The 24,137-nt window shown below is 40.9% G+C and overlaps 1 protein-coding gene across 4 annotated transcripts; it reads left to right on the top strand.

Annotated features, from left to right (window-relative positions):
• The first annotated feature begins 1 nt into the window (after position 1).
• Positions 2-10,058, top strand: MBL2 (mannose binding lectin 2). Of its 4 annotated transcripts, XM_072995049.2 has the most exons (6): positions 1,287-1,402; positions 2,200-2,321; positions 3,843-4,035; positions 4,474-4,581; positions 6,854-6,937; positions 9,483-10,058. In XM_072995049.2, exons 2-6 carry the CDS (start codon positions 2,280-2,282, stop codon positions 9,854-9,856), a joined length of 801 nt encoding a protein of 266 aa, XP_072851150.2. In that variant the 5' UTR covers positions 1,287-1,402; positions 2,200-2,279; the 3' UTR covers positions 9,857-10,058. The 4 variants fall into 4 exon arrangements, with proteins under 4 accessions (XP_020657965.3, XP_072851150.2, XP_072851152.2 ...); XM_020802306.3 differs by lacking the exon at positions 2,200-2,321 and having other exon boundaries at positions 2-1,402; XM_072995051.2 differs by lacking the exon at positions 2,200-2,321 and having other exon boundaries at positions 1,294-1,402; positions 3,744-4,035.
• The last annotated feature ends 14,079 nt before the right edge of the window (positions 10,059-24,137 follow it).

The raw sequence follows: 24,137 nt of genomic DNA, 5'->3' as shown, positions 1-24,137 counted from the left end.
AACCTCATGAGCACTCCACACAGGACCATCCACAACCCAGGCACTGTTTATATACAAACCTGATATAGGCAGTCAAACATAAATGTATACACACAGACTCAAAATGGGTGGAATCACTACGTATACTTCCCCAACCTGGTGTCCCTCCACCTTGGTCCATGCTGGCTGGGATATTGAAAAGTTTAGTCCAACGCAAATGTGAAAGGCACCAGTCTGAGGAAAGCTGCATTGCAGTGAAAGAGACAGATTCATGTGTGTGGTGAATCTGCTTTAGTGTTTAGTCTGAATTTTTAAAGAGCTATCCAAGCTTCAGAACCTAGTTGAGGGACAGGTTTCAGCACCTTGGATACTCCTAAATTCCAAACTAAAATCTGGAGTGGATTCACTGTCCTCATGAGATTGGAGTCAGACCAGCTTCCGCAGTTTCAGCTGATGATTTGGACTGTGGAAGAAAATCCTTCAGAGCACATACATCTCCAGCTGAAGAAAAGTGTCAAACTGACTTTTTATTAGAAAAGTGGGAGCTATTTAGGAAAAGAAATAAGTTCTTTGGGGCAGTGAAAAATAAAATATGGTTTGAGACTGAGAGGTAAGAAGAGAACTGAGATGGTAGCTCTAAGCCGAAAGTGCCAGGGATATAGGTTTAATGAGTCTGCCCATCTACAGAGTTGCTTTCATCTCTGCTATACAGCATACATTTGTAAATAAATAAGCCACTACAGAAACACTACCAGTCACCAATAGCCTCAAGCCAAGTACTCGCAGCTGTTGGAACTTCTCATCTCTCTTAAACCACTTTAAATACTCTTAAACTATTGTTCACCTTCTGGAAAAGAATTTGAGGCCTCTCAGGACATTAAAGAATGTTGTTTAACTGCACTGACAGATCAGATGTGGATCTAAACCTTGCTCTTTTTGGAAATCGTATTGTTTGAACAACCGTGCACACAGATGGTTTCCCCAAGAATAAGTTTCAGTTTCACATACCTTGAGAGATTAAAAGAAAGTTGATCCAAAATTACACATCAGAATGTTAAGCAACAGTAATCAGAACATTCATGTGTGGCTATAATTTATCGTAGGCCAACAAATCTATGTACTCAAAGAAGCCATTCTGGAAAAGTGGTGGCCTGTTGTCCATATTTTCCAGTAAATTAGTTGGGAAAGAAGTTGTTCTAAAAGAGTACACACAAATGATGCAGTAAAAAGACCAGTGCTGAAATCTCCAACCTTGTGCAAGAACAGAGATAAGATAAACAAACTTACCTCAGTGTGTGTTTTCATGCAATTTTTCCTGTTAATCTCTAAAAAGAACAGAAATATACTCCTTTCTAGGTCAGTCTCCATCTTTCTTCAAACCAATTGAATCCCTGCAGTTGATAAAGGAAAGGGATTGGGACTGGTAAGTAATTCTGCTTTACATTAATGGTGGATGAAAACTATTATTTTGCTTTCTAATCACCCTCATTTTAATAGGGTTCTTTATCCAACTGCCTGTCTTCATGTACTTAGAACAACGGAATGAAGGATAACTGAATGCTTCTGTGGGGTTTCAGATTACACAAGCAATTAAATCTAAGGCTGAACAATTTAATCAATTACTAGGTCAATTAAATAATAAGCTAACAGTAATGTAAGCCCCATTAATTCAATGAATCTACCCTAATTGTGTGTGGGAGGGAGTGCACCATCCAGAATTCCATTGTTATGCAGTCTGCAAGTTGCTTATGGAAATGCACCCACACTTTCCTATCTGCATAGCAATGCAGCTGGAGATATCTGCATGTAGGCATGAGAGGTCATAGTAAACACCTCCCTAGTCTCAACTAAGTACACAGGTTTGCCTGTATAACACTTTTCAAAGAAATATAAGCCCAATTTGGTTGTTCTCCTTAGGGACATGCACTATACACAAGGAGGAGGTTAGTAAGGGGCATGTGCTAGCTCCTGTCTTCTTTAGCACCCTCTTTGCCCACTCTTTCTGAAAGGTGGCTATTTCTAGACAAGAGTCTTTTCTCCCTTGTATTTTTGACACACATTTTTCCAGGGTTCAAATATCGCAAGGAGAGCTCCCATGGACAAAGGAGGCTGTTCTCCAGAAGTTGTTCCCTCATCTCCTCCCCCCCATGCAGAGGGGTGAGCACAATGAATGAAGGGGCAGAGCTAGATACATATTTCTGGTTTCATCCTCATGGACAGCGCTTCCACATGAGGGCAGTGCCTGAACCTGTCACACATATCTCTGAAATAGTGGGAGGACTGCACTGCTGGAGCAGCAGATGTTCAGAATCCGTCAACATAGTACAGTCACAACATCACTTGTAGGTGAGCAATACAATAAATGATTCCATTTGTTTCATGGCTTAATGCACTAAATATTCTGAGCCAACAATTAAAAGCATTGAGATATCCCTGCTTCTAAAAAGTACTTATGTGTTACAGTATACTTTTTATCTTGCATTTTTGTGTCTTTTCATCATCAGGTTACACAGAAGCCTTCCAGAAGCTACTCCCTACAACTCATTTTTGTCTTGCACGTGTGGGGGATGGGCACAAATTAAGTGGTGCATTTTGTATGAAGTCCTCTGTGTGGTACCACAGGTGCTGTGTGTTTCTCTCTCCCAGCCAGCTAGCCCACTCATAATCCAGTATGTGACGGATTGTGAGTGGGCCAGTTGGCTGGGAGTTGGGAATATGTGGCACCTACTCTACACCTAGAGTATTTTGTACAACTTAATTTGTGCCCATCTCTAATGTGTGTTTTTTTAATCTGTAAAATGGCGTACAAAAGTGAGCAAACTGATCGAAACACAATGATGGAAATCACTTGCTGGTCCCATGTAGAATAATGCTGAGTTAATGGGATTTGCACACATGCTAATTAATCATTTAGCAATTGATTCAATCAGTCTACTCTAATTAGAAGTAGCAACTGTATGTAGGCCATTGCCTTATCATATATGTAGCACATGTCTGTAAATCCACCTCTCTCTATACAGAGGTAAATCTGATTTATTCTACAACACTGTGCATGGAAAGAAATGCTCAAATGCTTAACCATAAGTAATGCTGCTGGCTACATGGGATCTGCATTCAGATATGCATTTGGATGCACATTTGATTTACATTCATGGTTCCTCGTCTAACAAGTGATTTACTGCAGAAGCCTGTTTCTCCAAATGTTGCCCCTTTTTCTGGAAGTGATGCATATGTTTAAGTTAATTTGCTAATTATTTCATTGTCGTGTCTCTGAGCCAAAGGATTCTCAGATCTGTAAAGACAGTAAAGATCTTTAACAGAATTTGTAGTAACCTCAAAACCACAGCCCATTTGAGTGATGTCATAACCACTCAAAATGGACCTCGCAACATTTAATGTAGATCTGCCTGTAGTTTTGTGACCAAAACACAGTTGTTTCCCATTAGTTTTTTGTTTTAGCTCTATGCAGGCATTCAAAAATTGACCTGAAACAATGAGTAGAGAGAGAGAGAGACTTCTAGCTCCACCCCACATCTGTCATGAAGGACAGTTTGAAAAGGTGAATGTCCACCACACATGGAATGCCTCCATGTAAGAAAGAACCCCGATTTTTCAGGATTCACAGTCACATGGAGAAACTACATGTAGAGGAATCCTTCATCTCTAGAGTTTCCCTTTCAGTGTGGAAACAGTGACAGATGGGGATAAGGCTAAAACACTCTTCCTGCTGATACTTCCTCATTATCCTTTTTTTTCCACTTCAGAAGAGGCTTTTATGTCATGGACAACAACAAAGTGATGATAAGCAATCTTGTAAAGCATATGCTCCAAGCAATCTCTTCTTAACTTGTCCTCTGTCTCAGGAATCAGCAATGCATCTTCTGCGACTTTATGCAGCCCTTCTGCTGGGAACATCACTGTCATTAGCAGCAGTGTCTGAAACAAGCAGATTCGACTCCAACACTTGCACAGTGGTGGCCTGCAGCACCCCAGGACTCAATGGTTTACCTGGAAGAGATGGGAAAGATGGTACCAAAGGAGAGAAAGGGGACCCAGGTAGCATGATTGTGGTTCTTGGCATAACTATATAACAGGAAGGGAATTAACAGTGGTATGGTTTGCAATGATATCAACAAAAGCACATGTCTACCCATGTGTTGTCCCTGAAAAAGACGCTGATGTTAGGAAAGTGTGAAGGCAGGAGGAGAAGGGGACGACAGAGGATGAGATGGTTAGACAGTGTCATCGAAGCAAACAACATGAATTTGACCCAACTCTGGGAAGCAGTGGAAGACAGGAGGGCCTGGCATGCTCTGGTCCATGGGGTCACGAAGAGTCGGACACGACTAAACGACTAAACAGCAACACCCATGTGTTGAATACATGATGTGGAACACATGGTGCTTCAGTCTAGAAGATGAGCTTTTCATAGGAAGGACTGCTTTTTGTGGGGAGGAATATAGTCAATAAGTTTTTATTTTGGTCAAACACCAGGAGTCGCAGTGAGGGGCCAACAGGGTCCCCCTGGGAAAGCTGGGCCTCCAGGACCACATGGAATCCAAGGACCTACAGGCCAAAAGGGGCAAAAGGGAGACACCACAGGTAAGAACCTAATTCATTCAGGCTAAGTTCAGCCTGCATTAGTCCCAAAGGACTCTGGGTAACTACAGCTCCCAGAGTTCCACAGCCAATATGGCCAGAGGGAGTAGCAAGTTGGAAAATGTTACTTTTCTAAGCTCTGCATTTGGATCTAACTATATAACACCTACAATCATGTACTACAGTCTACCAGCAGGCAAAGAATGGATTGAACACACACCTCTCCTTTACTCTATTTATTTGTGTAAATAGAGTCCTTTATTCTATTTATTTGTGGACTTGAAAAAAAAATCTAATCAAAAACCTTAACTTTTACCATGTTGCATAGAAAAGCTTTGAGCATCAGATCCTGCCCCTCCATTGTGGCTGTTGAAACTTGGTTGGCAAATCCGAATCTTTCTTCTTCTAAAGTTCCACTTAAAAAGCTATGTGGTCAACTAATCCATCCTGTTTTAATGTCATCAACAAATCATGTAATTACAGGATTTCAATTTCATTTAATCATGGGATTACATGATGTTTTAAACCAGCCCACAGGACTTATTGGCCTTGTAGAGAAAGGCTGAGCAATGTCAATTGGCTTGTGTACTAAATTCTTCTCCTCTGACTTGTATAAGGCAGGAAATGACCATTAAAAAGCAAAACATGCAGGAAACCATACCCATCTAGTTTATGTTTTGGGACTCCAAAGTTAAAAGGCTTGTAGGGTGGTGGGGTGGGATAGCATGGCCCCTAAAGTGAAAACCACCACTCCAGGAAGCCTACAGGAAGAGAAGCAGGACTGTTTGGGTAAAAAAAATGGAAGTTCCCTGGTGGGTTCTGTGTGGCCTTTTGTGTTCTGTGTGTATAATGTCGGATGGACTATAATAGGGCTTTCAAGGTAAGAGAGATATTCAAGGAAATATTTTATTAGTTCCATGCCCCCAGTGAGTTTCCACAGCTGAGTAGGGATTCAAATTCAGGTTTCCTCAGCCCTAGTGTGTCACTCTGCCCACTACATCACACTGGGTATTGGGGAGCTGTCCACAGCCTGCAGGCCGCAATGCCTACCTCTGCTGTAGAGGGTCAAAGTCTAGTCTATGGACTCTCCCTCACCAAGCCCAGTCTTGTGTAGCCTTCCTGGTATTTACAGGCACTAACTGAGTCCAGAAGTTTGGTTGAGAGTACTTCCTCCTTTCTCCCGTTTCCCAAATGGAGAAGAAAAAGGAGGATGGAATCCAGTGACTTTTAGCTGGCAGTTGTGGGTGCCAGTTGAGTACCCTTCACTCCCACTCTTCCTTTCCTAGACAGAGGAGGGAGATGCTGAGTCTGCACCCCAAACACCTACTTGGAGATTTGACTGGGAACCAAATAACCTTAAAAGTATGACTGTTCCACCAATGTCATCTGGCCTATATTAGGCTGCAGGAAGGAATCTGCCCATCCCCATCATGCCTCCCCATCTCACCACTGGGCTTGTGGCATATGTATTAGGTTCTTAGCCAAAACGTGGAACATATTTAGCCACAGAATCTGAAAGTACACCACAGATCATTTGCCCCCTGTTGGCATCTCCTCTACTGTACGTTCACATGGCAGAAGCATAAAGGAAGCCCCTTCAAGAAATGGAATGCTGCAAACCAGCCTAAGCAGCTTAAGTCACTCCTCAATTGCTCCTATAATTCATAGAATCATAAAATCACCATAAGGTTGGAAAGAACCTTGGAGGTCTTCTCGTCCAACCCTCTGCCCAAGGCAGGAGACCTCATACCATCCCGGACAGATGGCTATCCAATCTTTTCTTGAAAACCTCCAGTGATGGGGCACCCACAACATCAGGAGGCAATTGAGTTTAACTTTATTCTATTCTTTCCCTCATTTATTGAAGCAAGCTGCTACTTCCTCCACCTCCACCCCATGAATAAAGTGGTCCCTCCTTCCTCCTTCTTTAACTACATTTCCCATCTCTTTTAAGCTGAGGGGTTTCCGACTCTGTATTTGTACATGGAATTAGGGATTCCACAAAAGCCAAAAGATGCAGAAATTCTTCTGAAGTTCAGCAAAGCTGGGTGTTGTGCTGAGATAGCAGATGAACTACAGAGGGCCGACAGAAATAGCCTTGAATTCTATCATGAGAAGAAAAGGCTGTAACAGTCATCTAAAGATCAATATTAATGTAACAGACTAATTTATAGCATCTTGGTGCTAGGGACTGAAATCAGTCTAGATGATAAATCTCTGTTTAAACAAAATGAAATGTTTGTATTCCTTTTGTCACTGTTTTTTTCCCTCTTAGCTGTTGACACCATTCAAAGAAAAGTTACGGCTTTGGAAAATACTATCCAAACTCTTCAGGCTGATCTCAGCAAAAACAAAAAGAGTAAGATCAAACAGAATATTCCACTGCTTTGCTTTTAACATTATTTTGAAGTGCTTTCTCAAGTTTGTGTGTGTGAGACAAAGACCGAGACACTAAAAGAAGACAGGGAGAGTATGGGGGAAAGAGGTTGCTAACAAGGATATTCCGGAGACAGTTTCTCCAACATTAGGTCCTTAGCCAAAGCTTGGAAAATCATTGTGGACCACAGCTCCCAGACGTCTCTAGCCAGCATCATCACTGAAAGCTGTAGTATTTAAAAGATAATTTTTCCAACTACTGTTCTTTGATTCATTCCAATTCTACACCCCTTAGACAACTAGCAGCATGAAAGCCACTTCCAGAGTTGCATGTTAGATTTAAGCTTGAAGCATTACTTTTTAATGGAAACTTGCTGTGTTACTCATTACGTTCTAAGAGGAAAGCTGGCATTATTATTATCTGGACCTCAAAAAGGTACAGTATGTGCCTACCTTGATGTTGGGGCACTCACCACCTTGGTGCATGCACTCGTAATCTCAAGATTGTACTACTGTAATGCGCTCTACGTGGGGCTACCTTTGAGGCTGCTGTGGAAACTACAGGTGGTGCAGAATGCGGCGGCCAGACTACTTGGTGGAGTGAAAAAATTCCAACATATCTCACCCACTGTGGCCGCACTGCACTGGCTGCCCATCCATTTCCGTATCGACTTCAAAGTGATGATGCTCACGTACAAAGCCCTAAACGGTTTAGGGCCTCAATACTTGGCGGAACGCCTACTCCCACCAAGATCTACCCGTGTCACTCGTGTGAGCCAGGAGGTGAGGCTGAGGAGCCTAACGCCGAGGGAGGCCCGGAAGGAAAAGACAAGAAACCGGGCCTTCTCGGCGGTGGCTCCTCCCCTCTGGAACAACTTACCTCCTGAGATTCGCGTGGCCCCCTCGCTGGGTATCTTTAAGAATCAATTAAAAACATGGCTGTTTCAGCAGGCCTTCCCATCAGATAATCCCTGACGCCCCTTGACACCTTTTTCCTCTCTTATTGTTCCTCCCACCTTGTGTAATGTCTTACTATTTAATAATTGCTTTGTATATCAATTTTATTGTATTATTTATGTTGTTAGCTGCCTAGAGTGGTCCTGACCTGACCAGATAGGCGGGATATAAATTAAATTAAATTAAATTAAATTAAATTAAATTAAATTAAATTAAATTAATTAATTAATTAATTAATTAATTAATTAAATTTCATATCGTTAATGTGTTGCACTGTAGTGACCAGTACACCAGAAAAATGCTAGGGAATATTGTCTGGTTCCCTGTAGAGCCATTTACACTTTGAGAATACTTTTTAAAAAAATCAAAGCAGTGCTTCTCCTTTGCTTAGGTCTAATCAGAGATTGCATTGAACCGTGAAAAAATCCTGTCCAATACCTTAGAAATATCTTTAAAAATAATCTGGGGAAGTAATGAGAACACATTGCTTTTGCCAAAAAAGTAATGTTCCTGAGTACTCATTACATTGCTGTAGAAAGGTATCTTAGTTCCTTGTTACACAAAAGGTAACTAATTACAACTAACTAGAGGGACGTGGTGGCACTGCGGGCTAAACCACAGAAACCTCTGTGCTGTAAGGTCTGTAGATCTTCAGCTGTAAGATCTAATCCTCGTGACGGAGTGAGCACCCGTCGCTTGTCCCAGCTCCCGCCAACCTAACAGCGTGAAAGCATGCAAATGCAAGTAGATAAATAGGGACCATCTCGGTGGGAAGGTAACAGCGTTCCGTGTCTAAGTCGCACTGGCCATGTGACCACAGAAGATTGTCTTCCGACAAACGCTGGCTCTATGGCTTGGAAACGGGGATGAGCACCGCCTCCTAGAGCCGAGGACGACTGGACAAAAATTGTCAAGGGGAACCTTTACCTTTACCTATGTGATTTGTAATTGCTTGCTTCCAAGCTCTGTATTAAATGAATGCAAAATCTTGAATGGGCTCTTCCTCACACAGATCAGAAATCCACCAACTCTGGAGGAATGGTCCCAGTCCCTAAAGAAATGGTACAAGTCAGGGAAATTGCCCCTGTTCCCAGACAGCCACAGGATTCATGCACACACCACAGAATACACAGCATAAAGGCAAAAGAACAGCTCTTTAGCTACAGGATGTACAAGTAAAAGGCGCATTCCTCAGGACATTTTCGGGCCGAGATTTTTCCAAACCATGACCAGTATCTAGAGCATCTTCTCTTTTTTGTTTTTATACTGTATATCTGCTGGATGACTTCTTAGTAGGGGACCATCAGAACAGTGGCACTTGTATTTGGACAAATTTGATATATATTTCTGTAATGGTGATCACAATTTCATGGTCACTGACTGGAGGGTTCCAAAATCTGTAGTCCAAAAAAAAAAAAAAGGAACTTTTTCAAGTTCTGCAGAGTGGTGGTCATTCATGAGAAGTGCTTAACTTTGGGTCATGTACATGGTTTGTGCAGACAGATTATGATATTTACTTCAAGCTGTTCCTACAGATTCTCACAGGGATATGCCTTTCTCTCTGTTTCTAGTTCTGATGTTGCAGGGAGCCATCAGTGTTGGGCAGAAAACCTTTGTTTCAACTGGCAAACATGACACATTCGCAAATGGAAAAACTCTGTGTGCCAGCGCGGGGGCAGCCCTTGCCACCCCAAGGAATGTAGCTGAGAACACAGCTCTGACAGAGGTTATGAAGAGGAAATCAGAGCATGCTTTCCTTGATATCAACGATAGACAGACAGAGGGCAAATTTGTATATTCAAATGGAGAAACTGTAGGTTACACAAACTGGGCAGGAGGAGAGCCTAACAATGACAATAATGAGGACTGTGTTATACTAAATGAGAGTTCGCGATGGATTGATGTTCCTTGTCACTATAAATACCTGATTATTTGTGAGATTTAATTGGTGTACCAAGAACCCTAATTTTGTAGACACAATCTGCCAGCGGCTGGTAACATAAGCAAATGGATTCAGCTCTTCAGGCCTGTATGGATAGGTAAGAATTCTGTCATTCAGTTTGTTCTTTCTTGGAATTTATCAAAACCGACAAAACTCACATGTGGAAGAGAGTGAAAATAACAGATTTGCTCAGCCCTACTAAGGATGAATGAAAACTTCATTTCTGGTTTGTTTATTATTATTTTTAACTGAGTTTGCTGGCCTATTACTGAGTGGGGCCTCTGGGCTATCTAGACTGCACAAAAGGAATCCAATACACACCATTCTTTGGGAAGGGGAAGAGGTCACAATTTTATTGGTTAAAGCAGCAGTCCCTGGCCAGCATTAGGGGATTGGATCCAGTCCATCAGGAAGCCCAAATGCCCCCTCATGCTTACCTCTGTTTGCTTCAGCAGCCACTGAATGTTCCACCAGAAGTAGCCATTTTCTAGGGACCACCCAAGCATACACCACTCCATGATGGGCATGTGAGGGCAGGGATTGAGCCACTAGGCCTCCAAGCTAGGCCAGACTATGACTCTGCTCCAATCTCCCAATTTTGGGTGGTTCATTTACCATTCTGGGGATTTGTCTCCTGTCTTCACCCTTAAACTGTCTGGTTTCTACCTGGATGCCCTGAACTGCCAACAAAGATGGGACAAAATCAATATACAGCAAAAGAGCATTGTAGTGATACACTCAACCCTTCACTCTTGCAACCAATAAAATAAGCTCAATATTCTGCCACCATAAAAGAGGGAGGGAGGAAAAGGGACAGTGAGCAGCAGACTGGACAGGGAGTGGCTATGCCCTCCTGTTTTAAAGCTGGACAGGTGGAACTGAGTGGAAACTCCCCTTTCCTGGTCAACCAGTCCAGCAGACTCCACCAATATAAGGCCGGCCAGGGAACCCAACTACCTGCTGGCCAATCAGGAGCTGAGAGGGGGATCCCTGGCAGTCACCCCCAGCCTGTCTTGCCAAACTGCCACTATGCCTGCCCGGACATCCCAAACCTGGGGAATCCTTCTTGGCAGCAACAAGCTACACTCATGTAAGTCTGGGACCTTAGTTTACCAGCATCTCTAAAATCTGAATATGAGGAAAAGTGAAATGGAGAGATTTGTCCATCTGTAATAGAGCTGGATTATTTTTAAGAGAGTAGGAAATCAAAGGAATTATTGCAGTTGTTTGCATGCATAGTTTTTGCTTCTTAATTATTTTGGTTAAGAAATCTTTTCAACATCTTGCAATAGAAAGTGACAAAACGTGATTTCCAGTATGACAGAGATGAGCAATCACACGCTGTGGATGTGCTACTGTCAGCTGGGAGGCAGAGAGTAGACCAGCTGATTGTCAGTCTCCAGCCTCAGTTCATAAAATATCGGCTCTGTGTTGCTCAGATCAAGGATTTACACATGCAAGCGGAGATTTAAGCATACACAAGAGTTGCTCAGATTTCCGGTTGGTCTATGAGGTTAAGTTGAAAAGTCTTTGAACTTGTCTTTCATTCCAACATACAGGCAGTAACACATTGTTACTGCATCTCGTGTGTGTGTGTGTGTGTGTGTGTGTGTGTGTGTGTGTGTGTGTGTGTGTGTGTGTGTGTGTGTGTGTGTGTGTGTGTGTGTGTGTGTGTGTGTTTCAGAGAGAGGGAGCTGTCCAAAGTACTAAACCCATTTGGGGAGCCCAGAATAAATCCAGTTTGTGAATACAGTGGTGCCACACACCACAACGATAATCCGTTCCCCTGAAATCGATGTTAAGCGAAAACATCATCCAGCAAAAACAGTTTCCCCATTGGAATGCATTGAAACCCATTTAATGCATTCCAATAGGGAAATTATCTCGTCGAAGATCGTCCATAGGGGAAGCCATTTCGGAGTGCCGATCAGCTGTTAAAATGGCTGCCCTGCGAAGCATGGGTCCTGAAAACACAGGGCAGCCATTTTGCAGAGCCAGAAAACATCGTCATCTTGTGAACAAATGGTTCGCAAAACACGGACTTAATCGACGTCAAGTGAAAATCCCCCATAGGAAACATAGTTTTGCAATCGCTATAGCGATTGCAAAAAAGTCACCGTCCTGCAGATTCATCATACAGCGGGGTCATCGTCTAGCGAGGTACCACTGTACGGGATATTGTGCTTCTCTGTCTACAATTCAAAATGCCAGAAAATTGCCCAATATTGCTGTACAATATTGTGCCCATGTGGGCAGCAGGAAAAAGGATCCCACGGATTACATAACAAAAGTCAGCCTGTATGTTGACTGACATCAATGTCAACAGTCTAGATAGCCTAGAGCAGTGGTCCCCAACCTTGGTCCTCCGGATGTTCTTGGACTACAACTCCCAGAAGCCTTCACTACCACTTCTGCTGGCCAGGATTTCTGGGAGTTGAAGTCCAAGAACATCTGGAGGCCCAAGGTTGGGGACCACTGGCCTACAGGATACCTTCTTGCACTCACTATCATTCACCAAGCAGGGGGAAATCCCAGGACCTGGCTCTTCCCCCCTCCCATCATTTAACCACTTCTCACCCAAACAAAAAACAATTGTCAGAGTTATTCTTCAACAAGTTCTATAGGTATGTATCACTTGGATTTTCAGATCTTGGATTTTGCAGATTCAGAGGATGGTGGTCTTCTTTCTTCTCATCTGCATTAGGAACCTTCTTTTTCTTTGCTGAAGCATGTTGTCAGCAGAGCATGATCTTTGCTGCTGCTCTCAGTTTTGAGTCTGGATGCCAATGTTTCAAACACAAAGTGATGATTCATAAGTTGTAGTATTAAGGAGGAGGCTGAGAGAATAATTTACAATATTTGTTGCTCCATTCATCTTGATATAGAACAACAAATCAGGAAATACGGAACTGAATTTAGCATACATTTTTCAATGCAAAAAACAAAGCCTACCAGATACCCTAATTTGAACAATTTCCCAACTTTCCTAAAGGTTCAAGTATACTGTATTCCCAAGAAGCATCATTTTGCAAAGAGCCCTGAATGTGATTTAAAATGAGGTTTTGCAATGTATCCATACCTTTCCTTTACAAGGAAGTAGTCTTCTCAAATTCTGGCTACACTGTGCACCATTGTTGAGCATGAAAGAATGCCAACCCCGAGGGAACATTCTTTCCCAATACATATTGGCTGGGAGTGCTATGCACCAGATTGTATGAGGTAGAAATCATTCCAAATTCATGTAAAGTCTTTGGGGATAAACAATCCAGTACCTTTCAGCTGCAGAGTCATGTACTTGAATGCACACAGTTAATCTGAAAGATATATTTCTCCTAGGCATTTTGATTACTTCGTGCCTCTGAGTACAAACTAATGTTGTGGTAAACTAATGTTGCCATGCCTGCTTCATAGAATGCAGCCCAGAAAGCTATCTTCTAATTTCAAAACCTTTGCTCTACAAACATGTTGTTTGCATGTTTTCCAAAATATGTCCTCCCATCTTGTGAAATTAATAAAGGGAGGGGCTGGGAATTAGCAGAGCTTGTCACTGGAAATCAAGGTCAAAATCATCCATATTAGGTGAAAAAAAGATAGCGAAGAAAGATAGGGGAGAATCAACTCATTTGAAATGCAGTATTGGAGGAGGGCCTTGCAGATACCATAGATAGTTGAAAACGCAAGTTAAGTGGGTGCTCAATCAAGTCAAACCTGAACTCTCACTAGGGCAAAAATGAATAAACTGAGGCTATCCTGCCTTGCACATATAATGAGAATACAGAACTGACTAGAAAAGACAATATTACTGAGAAAAATGGGGGAGCAGTAAGAAGACCTAACATGAGATGGATTTGTTAGTGCGTGAACACGCGAAAAAGTTTCAGCAGAGTAACTTCAAGGTCCTTGTGGCAAAATGACTCACACAGACATGATCAGCTTCTTCCACCACCAGACGTATATTTACAGGATATTTACAGATATACAGAGCGACAGCACGACACCATGAATTCATCCGAAGAGCAGGAATACATCTTCTCTGTACAGTCCACATATATACAGTTATGCCTCTGGCCGTGTCCAATCAGCACAATGTTGCATCATCTTTGAGCCAGCCCTCCTGAGTCACAGTGACTCAGCATTTTGACACACCTGAACATCATGGCTGCTCATTAGGACATTTGTTCTGCTCAGGCCTGTAAATTTTATACTCTGACAGGATTGACTCAATAAAATAATCCACAGCTGTTGGTTTGCAAGAGCTGTGCAGAACTTCCTGAACAAGCCAACATCCCTATGCCAGTTTTGGCCCAGAACTGATTAACATGGTTTTCACACACATGGTTTGAATAGCATTTAAGTTTCTCTCATGCTGTTAATGTGCATGTATGAAAGACCATTTTAAAGTGTGCTTGCATCAAGTTTTCAGTAAGCTGATAACCATGCAGAAAGATTCACAACCAAATTTCAGTCTTTAGAGAAGAGCTGTGCCTTCGTAGCTTTGCAAATGCTTTGCTCACAGCTTATCATGTGTTAAATACCTCAGGTAATTCCCTATAAGGTGAAGTATTTTTACAACCATACACAGAATCTCCTTGCAAGCACGAATGCCAAGAAGCCTGTTTGGCCATGAAGGGGTTTCAAAAGTTCTCCTCCTGAGAGTCAGATAAGTTGGTCCTTACTGACAGGGTCAAACATTCAGACTGTCCAGGACTGGAGCTGATTTTCCCTTTGAAAACCTCATATTAAGGTGCTGTTTTGTTTGAAAAATCCTGATCCTCTTTTGGATTTTTTAACATATGAGAAAATACTTTGAATATGCTTCGCAAAATTCCCAGAAGATATATGACAAAATGTCCCCCTTTCTGGAACCCTGACACTTCATTACTCTACGTAAGGTAAAGCCATTTTTAGACTCCATTTCATAATGGCTGTGAACTTTAGTTGACCTGCAGATCTTAGCAACAATATATCCATTCCTAAAACTGTTCCTGACAAGCTTTAGCATGCATGCTCATTGTTAAAAAAAGTCTATACTGTATTACTGTTTCTCACACTTGGAAGTCCTTTTTTTTTTTTTTTTTTTTTTTAAGACCAGTATTACACCCCCTACAGCCTAGATTCTCTCCAAATAAAGCAGGTGATGCCAAGAATTTGCTTTCAAGAGAAGCAAGATTGGTCCTTTCAATTTATGCAAGTTATTTTAAATCAGGGGTAGCTGAACAAGGGAAACAGTTTTACTTTTAATCATCATAACTTGAAAACTCTTTGTCCAAACTTTTCTAGATTAGGCGCACAGCAAGAGTTGACTGCTACAACTGTGCCCAATTTAGTGCTGGTCTGAAGCCCTCTTTTAAAACGTATACATTTTGTTCAGGCTGCCTCAGTTTTTAAAATTGCCTTATAGAATGCTGTTTTGCTTTGATAGACATCAGAGCTGCACTTTTCTCGGCTATAATAAGTTTCTAAGTCTCTTTTGAAAGCCTATAATAAAGGGGCCTAAACTGTTGAGCACCCTTTCTTACTTCATGAAGAGGTGAAGTGTGTTTTTCTGCTTACAAGGATTTATTTTTATTACTTGAGAGAAATAAAAACTGTATGGTTTCTCTACAGTACTTTTGCATCTACAAATATATAAGCAGAATATTTTATGCACAACTTCCTAAAAACATTTGTAAAAGGCTTCATACACACTAACACTGCAGTGAATTGCCAAGGACAGAAAATGTATTGCAAAGATGCCCCCTTGTTCTTTACCTCAGACAGCAACCTGTCATTAGTCAGCCGTATAAGAAATTCAACTTCCAAGACTTCCCACAGTTCTTCAGAGGTTCCATCTAAAAATCAGCATTCCATTTTCTGCCCTGCACAATAAGATCATGATCTGTTTCTACATTTAATGTTTTTACTGGTTTATTGCATCTCACATTGCATCTAGTTTCTGATAATGAAATTCTTTTCACATTGCTCAGGACAACAAGAGCCATAAATAGGAAGAGATGTAATTTCTGGTACTGGAAAATAACATAAATTCAATGAATGCACATAGTACATTTTCTGAGACACATTGTATTTTTCTTGCCTTTCTAGGCAACCTCTCTGTATGGTTCTTATGAGAAAATATGTCTCTATATTCAGTAATTGGTGTTTTTGAAGTACAAAACAGGGCTTTTAAACGTTTGGTTGAGTATTTTGGTTGAACATTTACATGGAGATGCACAAAAAAAACTCCCATATATCTATGATTGTCCTATACTGTATATTCAACTGAAATATAATATTTTTGAATTTATTTCACATTGGTTGTGTTTCTATACTCTATAGATATAGGAAGACAATTTCAACCTATGCAAAGTCAATGTGATGATCACCCATGTCACTCATGCCATTCATATTCATGAGCTGATTTGCATGAACCTATGGGAAGACTGAAGAGGCGGAGTCAGCAGCTACATGAGGTTTGGCAGGAGAAGGAGGAGTCAGATAAAGGCTAGTTAGTCAGAGAGAGAGGGAACAGATACTCAGAGAGATAAAGCTGGTTAAGAAAATAGGTAGAGAAGATGGTAATGATATAGCAAGAGAAAAGAAGTATGTACTGAGAGAACTGTTGATGAATTGCTTAGGTATAATGTGTATCTGAAGAACTGTTATTTTTCAGTCTGCTTCGCTTCAATAAATAAGTTCTGTTTCTGTTCACAAGTCAAGTGTTCAGACAAATGTCATTTATATTGTGGATTGAGGCAATCCACTGGTGGCAGCAAGATGAAAACGTGACGTGAGCCTTTGTGAGGGAAAGACAAGCAGGGGCCACAAGGGCGAACACCACAGTCTGAAGTGAACTTAAGAGAATTCTTGGGTGGAACATCTCTACCAGCATTTTAAAGGACTCTGAAAAATTCCAACAGTCAAGGCCTCTATTCTGGTTCCATGGAGAAGGTCCTTCCTGTCCCCATTAACCTGACACAGCAGGAGGCTCTTACAGCTCAACCCAGCAATACTCCTCTCAACTGGCCATAAGACCATGTGAGATGGCATGTAGAGCTTTCCTAGACATTTAAGGCTTGCTTGGATGAATTTGGGGGATCCCTGTGCATGTTTCCATTTATGCAGGGGTGTTTCAGAACAGCTGAACAACATATGATCATATGTGTTCATATGTCTGTTTTAAAGTACCATGCTAAAAATCTTTGTCATAGATTGGAAAATGTTCCTTTTTTGGATGCACAGCAAAAACAAAAGCAACCCCCCCCCCCAAAAAAATCACACCCACTTGTATTTGTTTCATTTTGAGCTTTTTCAACGCTTACTTTCATTTTCAGATTTTTCATGCACTGGTCCTTTTATTTTTAATGAAAGAGAAAGCTTCTCCTGGTTTCTTTGGTTTGGGGTTTCCCATTCATGAAATAAAATTTCTAGCACTCAAAAGCCCCACAGAACCTTTAAAAACTGCTCCAAATAATCGGGGAGGCAAGGCAACAGAAACCCGACCTACTTCAATAGCAAGCAACAGGATATGAGAAAGAAAAAATCACCAGGTCTATACAAAAAAAAAAGTCACTCACCTACCAACCAAGTCAAAAAGCAATAAAGCAATGAAAAATCAGAAACAGAAAACAACACTATGAGTTCAGTGGCACCTATCCAACACGATAGAAACCTTCTGGGTCTGGACATCACAACAGAGAAAAAGCAAGGAAGCAGACAGCCTGCCTGGCACACAGCAAACCGAACAACAACACAAAACAGCCCCTGCCCACAAAAACCGAAATATACATATTTAACAGAATAAACACACAGTAAAATAAGGAAATAATTTTTCAAAATCAATAAAACAGAAAAAAGGGCACATCCCCAACACACAAACTTACTGGGGGGCAAAATAAAAACACACAGCTACTCCCCCCCCCAAAAAAAACAAAGCAAGGAAGCAAATAAAGGCAAAAAATAAAATCAATACTCCCCCCCCATAACCCAAACTATTAGAAGATGGAGAGATTTCTCTCTCCCCACACCCCCAGTCAGCTGATGTCTTCTGCTTTGACTCCAGTGGACAGAGGCAGTCAAATCTGCAAAATCCAAAATGGAGAGCACCAGGATGGAGCTCACTAGGCACAGTAATCCCCTCCACAAAAAAGTACTGTGAGGCAAAGATTAAAATCACTCCTCAGCAGTTTCCAACCTATCCAGGCCCTTTTACAAATTCAAAATTCTTACACCCACCCACTCCTGGACATACTGATTGGCTGATGACAGCCGACCTGGCAAAGTGAATGGAAGGGGGGAAAATCCTTGCTGAATTCTGGCAAAGGGTGAAAGAAAGGTTAAAACAAAAGAAGGAAACATGACAGAACATGAAACTTTGGTGTGCCCTCTTTCACTGATAGGAATCATTCATGTTTTAGAGGCTCTGTTACATTAAAATATAAGACACTCAGCCCTAATGACAACTATGGTATTAACACGGGCCACTCACAAAACCACTGTTGAAACACAAACCTCCTGGCAATAAGTAAGGAAGTTTACACAGTTGTGGGACAAGCTTCTGTTTTCCAATACAACTCTCTGGCCATGACCAGTGTCCTATTGTGCTCCAGCTGAGCAGAAAGTCTTGCCACCTTTGTACAGTGGGGTCTCGACTTACAAACTTAATCCGTATTGGAAGGCAGTTTGTAAGTCGAAAAGTTCGTAGGTCGAATCTGCATTTCCCATAGGAATGCATTGAAAACCATTTAATCCGTATCTGCTTGTTTCCGTCCATAGAAACTAATGGGAAGCTGCTATTCCGCTTTCTGCCACTAGAGGGGGATATATTTTTTGTTTTTTTCTTAGGTCAAGAAAAGTTCAGGAAAGGAGGGGGGAGGCAGGGAACAGTTTTAAAAGCACTTTTGAAATCTTTTTTTTTCAACGAAGCCAATTTTAAAGCATGTTTTAAAGCATGTTCTGTTAATTGACCCAGGCTTTGCAAGCCAGAATGCCTCTCTCACTTTTTCCCCCCCTTTTTGATTTGCCCCGTGTGTTTTTTTCTGTTTGTAACTCGAATCTAAGTGTGCAAGTCGAGTCAATATATTTCTTTCAGAGTGGTTTGTAAGTCGAAATGTTTGTAACTAAAGCCGTTTGTAAGTCGAGGGTTGACTGTAATGTGGGCTCATGCTTTTTGAATCAAGCACTGTTTTTGCACAAACACAAGATAATTTCTTCATAGCAATTACCATAATCTTTGCACAAGTGATGCAGTTGTGCAATGTTACACAGGTGGGACCTTCCACTATGCTGAAACTCAATAGGATGCTGGCTCCCATTTTTGCAATTTTCTGTTTCTTTCGAGATTGTCTAATTCTCTGCACTTCACATCCTGATGAAGAGTGCAGATCAACTCAATGGCTCACATAGTTTTGCTGCATTTTATTTGGGCATTATAAAGGTATACCTTAATTGCCGATTTTGTTTTTACCCAGTAGTGTCTTTCTGGTTCTTCACATCCGTAGCAATGAAGACTCTGGTTTCCAAAGAAGAGGTTGTGTTGTTCTGTTGTATCTGAAACCATGGAGATCAAAGACTTATCAACAGCCATTATACAGAAAGCTGGCTTGCAGCTAAATGTCTGCTGCCAAAAGTATATGTTGCCTCTGTGTTTGTTTAAACCACTGTTGAGTGTCATGTTTAAGCTTTAAGGATTTGTGAGCAGGAAAAAGCCTGTGAAAAAAAGGAAAATAAGTATAATAGTATACCCAAATATATGACTAAAATGATCACATATGTATCATAAAATGATCTGTATGTGAAATGTGAGAATCAAGTATTAAGAATGTCAGACTTCATGTGGTATCATGTATACTCATGGTTTCAAGCTACCTGCTTTGCTCCTGTCCTTGTGTTTTTAAAAAATAATGGGCATCTTGGGGCATCAGAGACCGTTTGAAATTGGCATGGTTCAGACCATACAAGTCACCAGTGCAAGGTGGCTTGTGATAATATTCTCACAACTGAAATAAACAATGGCTAGTATCCCATGTGTGCAACAGGCATGGTATCAGCAGCAGTGGCAAATAGCTGCCAACTGAAGGCTTCCTTTGGTGATTTTGGGGTGCACTCAATGTAATTGCCTTGTGTACAATCCATCTGTGCCCTGAAATGAGCTTTGGTCCATGGACATCAGTGGCAATCTGTAGTTGCTGATGACATCATTCTTGTTGTACCCATGGAGCTTAGCAACAGGATCTCAGCTATCATATTATTATTCAAAAATACAAGACACAGTTGGTATTATAAACAAATACAAGGTTTAATCAAAAACCAAGGTATCAATTAAATTTTGATATAATATGTATCATCATCATCATCTTGTAATTTACACATCTACTTATTTTACCAAAATAAATACCATGGAAGTACAGTTTTATATTCTTGCCTTGGGATGGCAATAGTTCTGCCCAGCCCCTTGAGTGCCACCCAATCCATTACAGAGCATTATTCCCCTCTGAAGAACTGTGCTCAGGATACACAGGACACTTACTTGAATGTCGTTTGACCTGCTGACAGCACACACATTACCCACTCTTGTCAGACTCGTATTGTCTTTCGACAAAGCTACCAAGAGAGCACCTTCTTTACAACTGAAACTTGTCGTGCCTGGCCTTTTCACAATGATTTATAAGAAGGAAGGCAATTCTTTGACATAAAAGAAAGCATTGTTAGTTTGTTAGTCACACAGGAACAGACTGTATAGTTTTATCCGTCCTTGTGAATTTCAGAAGAAAAGTCCAAAATACAGGACAAAAGCAGCAGCATGAACGTTTTACTATGTACTATAAAAGGAGGTCAAATATTGAACGCCAAGGGTCTTGCAATAACATTTCGCTGACGCTGTTACTCTGTGAAGAGCAATATACTGAAAACTGGTGAAACTGCTAATTTTTGATTGCTCATAGGCTATTCTTTTCAAAAGGTGCCAAAAGACTCTTAGGGAAAGAATAATAGAGAGCACCTGATTCACTTAATCACGTGTTATTTTTCAGAAAATGCTATCAGCATGACTCACGTGTGTACTGAGCACTTTGCTGTCTGACCACGCAGTGCTTTTCTTCTTCATTTTTTCCCCACATGGATCTTAAATAACACAAATGGTGGATATTGCTTTCTTTTCCCAGCCATTAGTCTTCATGGGGAATCTCTGCTGGCCATTTCATTTTGTACTAATTATACATTTGCTGTATTAGCATGAACTAAAGCCTGCATATACCGTCCTAAAATAATTTTTGCATGCATTCTGACTGACTAGTTTGGAAAAGGAAGTTTTTTTTTTTTAAATAAAAAGCTGCTGCGTATGTGTCTTGGATAAAACACAGTTCTAGAGCTGACTGAGGTCAAGCTTGAAGAGTTACTATTTCTTATGTGATTATGGAAATTTTTAAAAACCATTTTCTCTGTGTCGTCAGTTACACATAGGAAATGCAAAACCATCAGAAGCCTTCACATTTTAAAAAATCCACTAACCGATATCTATATTGGTGCTCTCTCTTTAAATCCATGATTTTAGAAATGCAGTCAGTTGGGCTAAAGGACATATATATGAATAGGACCTAGAAAGCTGCTCTTAATGCTCAGGCGGGTTCATGTGGGTGTGGATGGCCCTTTAAGTACCTTGGTCCCAAAATGCTTACGGTTTCGAAGGTTAATACCAACACTTTAAATTGTGCTCAGAAGTGAACAAGCTGCCATCAGAGATGAAGGAGGTGGTGCAATATGGTCCAGAGGTTGAAAATGGATCACTGACTGTGCTGGCTGGAAAATTTGGATGTTGTAATTTTTTAAAAAAAGGATCTTTTCCATGCTGCCTTCCAAATGCTTAAACTTCCGATGGTATATGAGTTTCTGCATAGTGCACTAATTGTACATACTGCAAGGCAGCATGTGGGAAAAGTTCTCTACTAAATTTGGGTCTGTTTTTTATCACCACTAAACAGCAAGCAAACTGCCTTGCCCAAATGATTCCTTGTAGATTTAAGGAGGCCTTTGTGTAGGGAGTTTCACTGTACAATATTTCTCTCCTGCCCTGAGTAGACTTTGTCTAGGGGGGCGGGATAGAAATCTAATAAATAAATAAATAAATAAATAAATAAATAAATAAATAAATAAATAAATAAATAAATAAATAAATAAATAAATAAATAAATACAGAGATAGAAAGTTGATTTCTGGGTACTTTGTACCATTTATTCCCAAAACTGGGACCCCAGATATTCTTGAACTACTGCTAACAGAAGGCTTGAACACTGGCCATGCCAGGTAAAGATTATGGGACTTCAAATTACAGGAAAGAAGATTCTAACTATATGCTAGAAAGAACCCACCCCTACCCCACACCTTCACCCTCAACCCTCATTAAGAAGAGAGTAGGACAATGAGATGGACTGCCTTAGAAGGGGATGGATTGTTGCTTGCTCAAGGTTTTTAAATAGATTCAAATAGCTATACGTCAGGATTGCTTCATCCCATCCAGCTCAACAGTTCTTTGAGAATATGACAAAGCATGGAACCTTGCTATATCTTTATAAACGATAACTTTGAAGTGCTTCATAAGCCAAAAATAATGACTGAAATCCAGTAGCAAGTCACAAGTAAGGTAGGCCAATTGAATCAGTGGGAATTTGGTCAGTCAACACCTATGCAAAGTTCCATAAATTCAATGGATATACTCTTGTTGCAACATATTACTGCTGTAAAGATTTCTATGTTAAAATGAGCGTACAAACTTTTTTAAAAAATCTGAAACATACATTACTAATACAATATGTTCCCTAAAACATCATCTGTTTACCAACAGCAACTTTTGCTTGAGGGTCTCTCTTTTCTATGCTCTGAAAAACCTCATTTATTTACATGAATGGTCAGTATTTTTACACAACAGATATAAAGATACACATCTAAATTACTGAAAGAGGTTTCTTTCTTTCTCCAGATGATTATGTCAAGTCTTGAACTGTTTCTTTGCACTCTGGATTTCTCTTGCACAAAGGGTGCAGTCAGACAAGGATTGGTCCCATGGTTTGTTCTGTTTTGGGGATGGGCTGGTTCATGTATGAGCCATTGTGAACTAGCCAATCCCTGATCAGGACTACCCACACCTTTTAGGGTCTTTGTCAGCAGCTACTCTTTTTGTGGTGCAGATAGAATCATTCCATTTTGGTTCGTTTCCCGCATGTGTAATTGCCAGGGTCAAGCCAAAGCAAATGGCTTGATCTGTTTCTCCTCTTATTTGCTTGTTCGTTTTCCTTTACCTTTAAAGGGAGGAAAGCCCAATAAGTAGCTTGGAGGTGTGATGTGGTTTCCTGCCCTCAAACCACCTGATTCCCCAAGTGATGGACATACACCTCGGAGTGGCCAAGATAAACCAGTCATCTAGTCTCACCCAAAGAAAATCTAACTTTCTGTCATTTCTTTGAGTGAGTTTGTGTCTGTTTGTCCTCAAAGGCCTCTTTCTTGCTGTTTCCAAGAGTGCTGAACGTGTCATTCAATTTCCGTCTCAACCAGTCTGTAAAAACCTTACCACCATCTGTACTGAACTAAAATCATGTTACATGAAACACATCCAACTACACTAGCCTTGCTCATTTGGATTGCAGTGGGCTTATTAAGAAAATATAAAAAATTAAGTTCCTTCCCAGAATCCAAAGAAGTTCCAGTGGATTTCTGGAAAGGTGGCTTCCAGCAGCTAAAGGTCAGTCAGAGGTTCTCTTTGTATCTGAATCACCAGGAAGGAACAAGACGCAACCCTTTGTACAGGTGAACACTGTGTACCTTGCATTCATAACAGAGCTGAGGGTACTGTTTCCCTGAGATACTTGAACTTTATATCTGCCCACAGTGCAAGATGTTTTCAATTCTTAATTGTCCTTCTTAGCAAAAGGTTAAATGAACTGCCTTTAGAAAATATGTCCATGTAAAGGAGTACCAAGTTCAAAACTGATTCCTCCAAATACCCACATTCATGAACATGAGGTTGAATCAGACTATTTGTCCACCTAGACCATTCTTGCTCACTCCGGCAGACAACAACTGCCCCGTATTTCCAGCAAGATTCCTTCCTATCCATTCCTAGCTTTACCTGGAGTTTTCTTGGTGGGCTCCCATCCAGACGCTAACCAGGTCTGGCCCTGCTTATCTTCAAAATCAGGTAAGATCAATTGAGCATGTTCAGTGTAATGCTCTCTCTAATCATGTTACCCCCTTGTTTTGGGGTTCAAAATTAGCCCGCTTCATGTAGTATTATGGAGTCTTATGAGACTTGTTC

This window comes from Pogona vitticeps, chromosome 3 (genome assembly GCF_051106095.1).
Source record: "Pogona vitticeps strain Pit_001003342236 chromosome 3, PviZW2.1, whole genome shotgun sequence".
NCBI lineage: Eukaryota > Metazoa > Chordata > Lepidosauria > Squamata > Agamidae > Pogona > Pogona vitticeps.
This window is presented reverse-complemented; position numbering and strand designations above follow the sequence as displayed.